The sequence below is a fragment of the Salvelinus sp. IW2-2015 genome, linkage group LG6.2 (genome assembly GCF_002910315.2).
Source record: "Salvelinus sp. IW2-2015 linkage group LG6.2, ASM291031v2, whole genome shotgun sequence".
NCBI classification, from domain to species: domain Eukaryota; kingdom Metazoa; phylum Chordata; class Actinopteri; order Salmoniformes; family Salmonidae; genus Salvelinus; species Salvelinus sp. IW2-2015.
The window spans coordinates 11,662,888-11,672,479 of NC_036846.1; the positions used below are offsets into that span (position 1 = coordinate 11,662,888).

At 42.1% G+C, this 9,592-nt stretch overlaps 1 protein-coding gene across 1 annotated transcript in view; it reads right to left on the reverse strand.

Annotated features, from left to right (window-relative positions):
• Positions 1 to 293: 293 nt before the first annotated feature.
• The window catches only part of LOC111965557 (leucine-rich repeat, immunoglobulin-like domain and transmembrane domain-containing protein 3), an 11,619-nt gene continuing 2,320 nt past the window's right edge, over positions 294 to 9,592 (reverse strand). Inside the window, exons 2-4 of the mRNA XM_023989716.2 lie at positions 6,448 to 6,914; positions 1,607 to 1,912; positions 294 to 1,408 (exon numbers count right to left, since the gene is read on the reverse strand). Coding sequence (XP_023845484.1) covers positions 372 to 1,408; positions 1,607 to 1,912; positions 6,448 to 6,914 — 1,810 coding nt within the window. The 3' untranslated portion in view covers positions 294 to 371. The remainder of the gene's footprint in view (positions 1,409 to 1,606; positions 1,913 to 6,447; positions 6,915 to 9,592) is intronic.

Here is a 9,592-nt window from a genome sequence, read left to right on the forward strand (position 1 = left end):
CAATGAATCTTTAAACCTGGTGTGGTGTATAGTGACAAAGAAGCAAGACATAGTGAACACTGTGGCAGATGATTTCATTATGGTATTATGGAAAATTGCATTAAACTGAGAATAAATGTGATAATAAATGTGAATAAGTGCTGAGCTGCAAAGACAGCAATCTTAACATTGAGTTGTCATGATGCTGTTTGTTTCCAGCATTAGGGCTGTTTTCCTAATGAAATTAGAACATGTTTTTGTTTTTCTTGCCACGATACTTCAGAATTTTGCGATACTGGTATTGTGACAAACCAAATCTCGAAGTGTGGTTAAAAAAATAAGAAATGAAGGCTTCAACAATCAGTGATGCCATGTAGAGTCTTCATCTAGTGCTAGCACAGAAATTCTGACCTGGAACTGTCACTCCTGTATGTTATTTGTGAGTCAATGCTGGACCTGGAGAAGAGGAGCATCCTCTCTTGGGACTCCTCGGTCTGCCTGTGGGCCCACAATTCACTGGGATTAGCGTTCAAGGTCCTCTGCTTCATCGACAGTGTTTCGAACTTCACATATGTGTCTTTAGACAGCTCGTCGTCCAAACCTGGCACACTGCTCTGGCAGTAGAGTGAGAGGATCTTGTAAACCAGCAGACCGATGACAGGTAAAGCCACGGCGCAGGCAATGCCGCTGATGATCATCAGCAGCTGGTTCTCGGCATCGTCCTCAACAATGTCCAGGGTGAAGAAGTTGATGCAGGGGTCTATCCCTGMCGCACTTCCCTTGGCAACCAGACAAACCTGGTACCTCATTCCAGAAGTTAAGCCTTCGAGGAGGACCTTGCCACTCCTGGCATCGGTATCCATTGTCCTTTTGGAGTCATCCTCATCGTCGTAAGTAGAGTACACAACGGTGAGAGGGGCATCGCTCGTCAAACCGTCTGCCGTCCAGAGTAGAACCGCGCTGTCCGCCGTTTCCTCCACGATCTCGAGATCTTGGAYGGACTTGGAAGCGTCCTTCTTTTTGCTCTGATCCGCCGCCAGCATCCTGTCGCTGCCTTGCTGGATCTTGGATGGTTTGGGTGGGGCTTTCTGCTGCACATTGCTGGGCATGAGTTTCTTCTTGGTGGGAACGGGTGGCAGTGTGGTCGTGGCTGGGGTGGTGGTAGTAATCAGGGTGCTAGGGGAGTTGGGGAAGTCAGTTGACGGAGCAGAGGATGTTGTGGATGGGCTATTCCCTCCAGCCTCTCCATTGGACATCTGTGGGGGCATGATTGTAGCGACATAACCTGCCACAGACAGGCTGATGGCAGCCTCTGCATTACCGGCGAAGTTCTTAGCCTTGCAGCTGTACTCCCCGTCGTCTTTGTAYGAGATCCCATTTAGGCTGATGATGGACCATCGGACACCTTCTCCCGGAGACTCCTGGACAACTGTAGGTAGATCATGAAAATGCCAAGACTTAGTAATCGCCAAGATGTAGACTTTCGTTAAATGAAACACAAAGATCAACTGTAGAGTAAAGGCAAATCCTATTAAATCAATTTCGAAATCTAAAACTATTTTTGATAACCATGTTGAATAAGACACTGTATGCGTTTTCTTAAAATAAAATGTCTCACTGTTGATACCTGTGTTGTTGACAGGTGAGCCATCTGAAGTGGTCCAGATTAGGGTAGGTGTGGGGTAACCCGTGGCATCACAGCGCARAAGCACATTGCTGCCCAACAAGGCTGTAATCTTGGTGGCTGACATCATGACAGACGGCTTGAGACATTGGTCCAGCTCCGCCCTTTGGAACATAACCCCGGCCAGGTTCTCAGGCCCACTGCAAGACAGGAACTGATCCATTAGTACCACTGATGTGTCAGACATTTTGGAGAGCTCGATCAGCTTGGAGATCCTGCAGTCGCAGATCCACGGGTTGTCCTGAAGACCTGGAGGGGACAAGAGAGGAAATGTTTGATAGTTATGCTAAATAAAACTTACATGAATGTTTGTAAAAAGGTTAGGAACGTGCTTAGGAACGTGCAGTGCTTCAGAGATGAAGAACATGCTAATAATTATCAATGCTAATAGTAATGTGGCTGCGAATATAAACAAACTCAAAGAGTGGATTCCGGTCTCTCCTAGCTGATACACAAATTATACAAATGGTAGCACTTTATTATAACTCCATGTAACAAATAATTTATAATGGATTAGTAAAAAGTTGATTCATAATTTACTAATCATTTCTCCATTCATAAGATGTTTAATATTGTCCCTTATAAACAATCATTAGTTAAGGCTTTTCGCATGGCAAAAAAAGGGTGTCTGTTTTGCCCTATAGTTGCACACRCATCGGTTTTGTTGCTAAACAGCCAATGGCATGTCAGTCTTTTTGTGAGAAATTACACTGGTCACTCAAAAAATGTATAAAGTATTTATAAAGTATAAATAGAACACACATTAGGCCACGCAAAAGACTGGTAAATGGTTAATAAATGGTTTATAATGACCTATATTTAACATGTCATAAATTATCTTATGAATCATTATTAAACACTTTGATAGTTGTTTGTAAATGTGTGAATAACTAGGTTACTGACGTTTACAAATGTGGGAGWAAAGATTAATAWACAGTGGTGTAAAGTACTTCAATAAAAATACTTTAAAGTACTACTTAAGTAGTATTAGGGTATCTGTGCTTGACTTTACAATTTATATTTTTGACAACTTTTACTTTTACTCCACTACATTCCTAAAGACGTAATGTACTTTTTACTCCCATACATTTTCTCTGACACCCAAAGTACTTGCTACATTTCAAATTCTCTGGCAGAACACAAAAATGGTCCAATTCATGCACCTATCAATATAATGCGTTGTCATCCCTACTGCCTCTGATCTGGCAGACTCACTAAATGCAAATACTGCATTTGTAAATKATATCTGAGTGTTGGAGTGTGCCCCTGGCTGTCCGTAAATAAAAAAAWAAAWAATAATAATCCTGCCATCTGGTTTGCTTAATATAAGGAATTTGATGTATTGCATTTACTTGAACTTAATATTACTCAACTATGACAATTGAGTACTTTTTCCACCACTGCAATTAAGTACATTTAAAACCAGATTCTATTTGACATTTACTCAAGTATTATTTTACCTGGTGACTTTCACTTTTACTTGAGTCATTTTCTAATAAGGTATCTTTACTTTTATGTATGACAATTTAGTACTTTTCCCACCATTGTTAATAAATGATGAATAAACTATTTACTGATACATTATAAATGCTTTATTACATGAAGTTATTTTTAAAGTCCTACCTACATATTTTGTATTTTAGTTGACTAACATGATTTGTACTCTTCTTTGCACATMTTGTACTTATCTAAAGTGAACAAAAGCATTGATTGCATATTATGCTATGAATTCCATGTTCATCTATTTTCCCGCCAAAATTATAGAAAGAAAACTTTACACAGTTAATTTTCTGTACCGCTAGCATGTGTAACTAGTGTTCTCATTCAGTGGTGAGTGGTGCAGCGGTCTAAGCCACTGCATCTCAGTGCTAGAGGTGTCACTACAGACACCCTGGTTCGAATCCAGGCTGTATCACAACCGGCCGTGATTGGGAGTCCCGTAGGGCAGCGCACAATTGGCCCAGCGTCGTCCGGGTTTGGCCGGTGTAGGCCATCATTGCAAATAAGAATTTGTTCTTAACTGACTTGCCTAGTTAAAAAAAATTATAGGTATGGATACAGCAGTTACAACTGAGCCATCCTTCTATTACCCTAATATTGGGATTTCCCAGACCGAGGGTCAGACATGGGTCAAATTTGGAGTCATATCATCTCTTACAAATGACATTAAGTTACTAGCATGTTACATGTGTGTGAAAGGAGGGTAGAGACGCTTTCCCAGAACACACACACAGACACACAAGCTAACGGAAACACAGCTACTGTACAAACACACACTCAAACACATATACAATCTCTCTCTCTCGCTCGCTCTCTCGCTCGCTCTCTCGCTCTCTCGCTCTCTCTCTCTCTCTCTCTCTCTCTCTCTCTCTCTCTCACTCACTCACTCACTCACTCACTCACTCACTCACTCACTCACTCACTCACTCACTCACTCACTCACTCACTCACTCACTCACTCACTCACTGACTCACTGACTCACTGACTCATTCACTCACATGCACGCTCACACACATACACACACACTCACACACTCACACACACGCATGTGGAAGTGCATGTGTATTGTGGAAACCCCTTATGCTTAACCAGATTAGTTGTACTTAACTGGGGACAACCCAAACGCAAACTCTAAACCTGGTGTTGACTTTCTTCCCAAAATACAAAAGTGTTGTATCCTGTTCTTTTAAAGGGGCAATCTGCAGTTGTTACATTTTTGCACTTTTGAATGAATGATGTACAGTATACCCATTGATTCTTGAAGAATTTTACTTATAAATACTCCATGAGCTTAGTTCAACTGTCTTACCCCATAAAAACCCCAAATATAAGCTTTTTTTGCTCAATTGTTTGTAAACACTTTCACTTTAAACAAACACTGTATTGCCTCAACATGGTTAAAACTATATTGTGACATCATGGATGGTAAGTCTTTCCATCCATAGCCCTGTCTATGAATTTGAGAGTGTTGACATTTCTCCAGCCCCATTCCTCAGCTTTTACCAAAACCKTGGCAGGGTGTACACTTTGTTATTGTTTGAACTGCAGATTGAATGCTGATTGGCTGACAGAACCTCCAGTTTATAATAGCAAAAAGGCACCTTGGGGGTTTGTGATGAATGGTCAATATACCACGGCTAAGGGYTGTATCCATAAYAACAGCCGATAGCCGTGGTATATTGGCAATATACCACACCCCCACATGCATTTTAGTTTAATTCTATCATGTGATGGTACGGGAAGAGTCTATATTCTGTACATGGGACGTTATGTGTCTTCCTTAGGGATAGGCTAATCTTGTTTCTCCTTCCAGTACGCCAGAGAATAGAACAAGCTTTTTCAGCATGGAAAAGCTAGCTGGTCCTTAACATCCCATTAACATTATCTCACTCCTCAAGCTAGTTCTCAGAGAGAGTGAAAGAGAGAGTATTTTCTTTAAGATGGACAATCTTCACTTATAATCAATTCTGTACTTCATTCATAAAGAACATTGTACATGTGATTTGTTTTAGAAATGTCCCTTAACAAGTCCCGGTTTATTTAATGATTTATTTATTTGTGTTGTATCCGAATGCTCTCTACAATGTACTGTATATGTCAGTTTGTACATCAGCGTTCTATTCAGCATTTGGCATGCCAATGAAAACCTGGGTAGATCTGAGGGCCTGCTTACACCTTCCCATATTCTGTGAGATTTAGTGTGGAGCCCAAAATACATGGCATGTTTGTACAAATCAAAGCATGGAAAGATAACTAATTAGATTTGTCAAAGCCAAAGTTTAGAAAGGGACTATCATTGCATGATAACTTTAACTCCCGACTGCTTACGAGGTGGATCTAAAATAGGTTGACCTGGTAACCTGCAGCTACAGCRCATAGAAGTCCAAGCGTTGTGGACATTTAGGTGATAGTCTATTGATAGTTTGTTGAGCATCTATAGATAGATTTTCCAAATAAAGAGCCGCCCAAAAAGGTTTTGGAACCTCAATGTGAAGATGGAAATATGCCTTTGGGTTAAACGTAACCGTCACTAAGTAAACACATTGCGTTACAGTCCAGGTGCCAGACAAAAAGTGACATCACGTTGAGGTGTTGTCATAACAATTGCCATGGATTTCATGTATGTACTACTTCCTAATGTTCGTAGGAAGGTTCAGCAAACACCCTTTACGGGCTACGTAACAACCCAAAACTCGATACACTCCTACGAAGACCAGTGCCATGTTCTGTTATCACCCAACACTGCTTTACTGCAGGGGTGGTCAACCCACCTCCTGGAGAGCCACTGGGAGTTCAGGGTTTTGCTCCAGCCCTGCTCTAACACGTGGGTCAGCTAATCTCAGGTGTGTACTCAGTAGAAGCACGTGTTGTAGTCAGGGCAAAAGCCTGCTAAACCAGTACAGATGTAGGATCTTAATTTGAGCCAATTTGCTACAGCAGGAAAATAATTCTGTAGCAACAGGAAATGTAAATTGTTATGTGAATTATTATTAATGGACATGTTGTAGGGGTAAATCATTTTTTTTGTAAAGGAAAATCAAGTCAGAAATTTCTAATGGAAAATTACAAACTTCAGAACCCTTTTTAAACCTCAAATACACACCAAGTTTGCATTGCAGGAAAGCTGCAATGCAGGGTGATCAAATACGCATCAAGGTGATCAAAATAAGATCCTACATCTGTAGCTCTTGAGGGTGGAGGGTTGTGCACCCCTGCCCAAAGTCCTAACCTTAAACCCTCATCCCCACATCACCCACTCACACTTCATTATCAGTTCTCTTACCGAGCACCACTTTCTGGGACAAGCTGGAGTAGACGTGCATTCCATTGAACGGCGGCCAGATATCCACGAGGTCCGAAGACAGGGTGGTCAACTTGTTGCTGGAGATATCCAGGTAGGTGATGTTGACCAGGTACGGGATAGCCTCCATGGCAACGCTGGTCAAGCGGTTGTTGTGAAGATCCAGTGTCCTCAGACTAGGCATCTCCTTTAGGGACTCCCAGGGGAAGGTGGAGATCAGGTTCCCATCCAGCCGCAGTTCGTGGAGGACCTTGAGGTTGTAGAAGGCGGCGGCGTCCACAGAGGAGATAGAGTTGTAAGTGATCCACAGGTAGCGCAGGTCGTTCAGGTAGTAAAAGGCCTCGGTGGGGATGCGCCTCACACCTGTCTTCTCTACCCGCAGTTTGACCGTATCCACAGGGACATTTACGGGGATGTCGGACATGTCTGGGTCATTACACAGCACAGATCTGAGAGGAACAGAATACATGGGCTCGGTTTAAATATATAAAAAATGTCCTTCTCCCTTTCATGGAGTTATCACTCTTCTGGACAGGTCAAAGCTAGAGTTCCATTGCATAGCTTTCACCTATCCAGTCTAGTCAGATCACTGATTACCATTCAGAAGGGGTTGGACGGTTCTTCAGTTCTTGTTCTTGTTCTTGAGAACCACAGGGTGTTGTTCTGGCCCAGTAGCCTTAAAAACCACCTGATTCATCTGATCATCTAGCCCTTAATAGCTTGAGTCATGTGCGTTAATGCTGGGCTGGGACAAAAGCCTAGAAAACGGACTAAGATTGAAGAGCTCTGCACTTTGTGTTTCCATCTCCACAATTCATGTCTTACATACTTATGGGACTTTAGAAAAGTTGTTCTATGATACTTTTCACGACTCCATACTCTGTTCCCAACTCTTGAGATGCAGTCATCCTAAACATGGGATAGGTATTGAGAAAACGTGGTCCTCTATTGAACTCATACTTCAAAGCCTAAGAGGTCTGACACAATGTTCTAATACTAAGAGGGACGGGTGGTTATAATACTAAGAGGGACAGGAGGTTCTAATACTAAGAGGGACATGGGGTTATAATACTAAGAGGGACATGGGGTTATAATACTAAGAGGGACAGGGGGTTATAATACTAAGAGGGACATCCCTGTCCCCTTGTCTTAGTAATTATAAAACGCCGGCAATGTCCCTCTTAGTATTATAACCCGCCATGTTCCCGTGTATCTCTTAGTATTAGAGACCTCCTGTCTCTAGTATTAGAACCTCCTGTGCATCTTAGTATTTATAAGCGCCCTGTCCCTCTTATGTATTTAGAAAGACCCGCATGTGCCCTGCTTAGTATTAGAACCCCATGTCCTCTTTTAGTATTAGAATTGCCTCCTGTCCCTCTTTGAAGTATTAGAACCATGTCCTCTTAGTATTGAACTGCGGACATGTCGGCTCTAGGTGATTGTGAGAACCCGATGTCCGCTGCTTAGTTTATAACCCCTGTCCCTTTCTTAGTATTGAAATCCCCTGTTCCTCTTAGTATTAGACACCTCATGTCCCTCTTAAGTATTTAGAAACGCCATGTCCCTCTTAGTGATTAGAACCCTGTCCGTTTTAGTATTTTATAACCCCTGTCCTAGTTAATCCTGTTCCTCGTTAGTATTAGAACCGCTGTGCCCTCTTAGTATTTATGAATCCCCGGTGGTTCTACTTCTCTATTAAGTATTAGACCTGCCTGTCCTTCTTAGTATTGTATACCCGTCCTCTTAGTACTTACCCATGTCCCTCTTAATATTTATAACCCCCGTCCCTGTTGACCCTGTCCTTTAGTATTTGTATATACCCCCTGTCCCTCTTAGTATTAGAGACCCCCATGTCCTCTTAGTATTTATTATACCCGTTCGCCTCTTAGTAGTGTATAACCCGTGTCCCTCTTAGTTATTATAGACCCTGTTGCATCCTCTTAGTATTAGATCCCTGTCCCTCTTAGTAATTTATATTACCCCATGTCCCTCTTAGTCATTATAACGCCCGGCGTGGTCCTTCTTCAGTAATTGATAGTGTTGAACTCTCGATGGTCGTCTCCTTAGTTATTTGTGATACCCCCGTGTCCCTTCGTTAGTCATAGACCATGTGCGCTTAGTATCTAGAACCCGCAGTGTCGCCTCTTAGCGTATTAAATATGACTCCGTTTCTCCTCTTAGCTATTATATATCCCCTGGTCCCTGCTTATGTATTAATTTCCCTGTCCCTCTTAGTATTATTAGGAAGCCCGAGTGTCCCCGCTTAGGTATTTTATTACCCATGTTCCGCTGCTTAGTATTGATATACCGCCTCTGTTTCTTAGTATTCTAACCATGTCCTCTTAAGGTAGTATATGACCCGCTGTCCCTCTTAGGTAAATTTATGTACCCTGTCCTCGTAGTATTATAATCCCCATGTCGGCCTCTTAGTATTATTATAACCATGTCGCCTCTTCAGTATTAGAACGCCAATCGTCCGCTTAGTTATTAGAACCCCTGTCCCTCTTGTATTTATACTCCTGTCCTCTTAGTATTGAACCCCGATGGGTCGCTCTTAGTATTAGAATACCCCTATGTTCCGCTCTTAGTATTTAGACCTCCCATTGTCTTTTTAGTGGATGTATAACGTTCTGTCCCTCTTAGTATTAGAACCGCTATGGTCCCTTCTTAGTATTTAGACCGTGCGAGTGTTCCCTCTTGAGTGAATTAGAAGCGCGGCGATGTCTCCTTGATATTTACTAACTCCTGTGCCCTTAGTATGTGATAAACTTCCTGTCCCTCTTAGTGATGGGAGACCTGCTGTGTCGCTCTGTAGTGATTATGAACCCTCTGTCCGCTCTTAGTATTATGAGACTCCTGTCCCTCTTGTATTAGAACCGCCATCGTCCTTTGCTTAGTATTATAACTTCCAGCTGTCTTCTCTTTAGGTATTTATAATTCTGTCCTCTTAGTATTGAACTCCGCCCGATGTCCATGCTAGATTATTATCTCCTGTCCCTCTTTAGTATTATAACTCCCTGTCCGCTCTTAGTATTTATAGTACCCATGTCCCTCTTAGTATTAAGTAACCCAATGTCGCCTTCTTTAGTAGTTATAAACCTATGTCCTCTTAGTATTATAAACATGT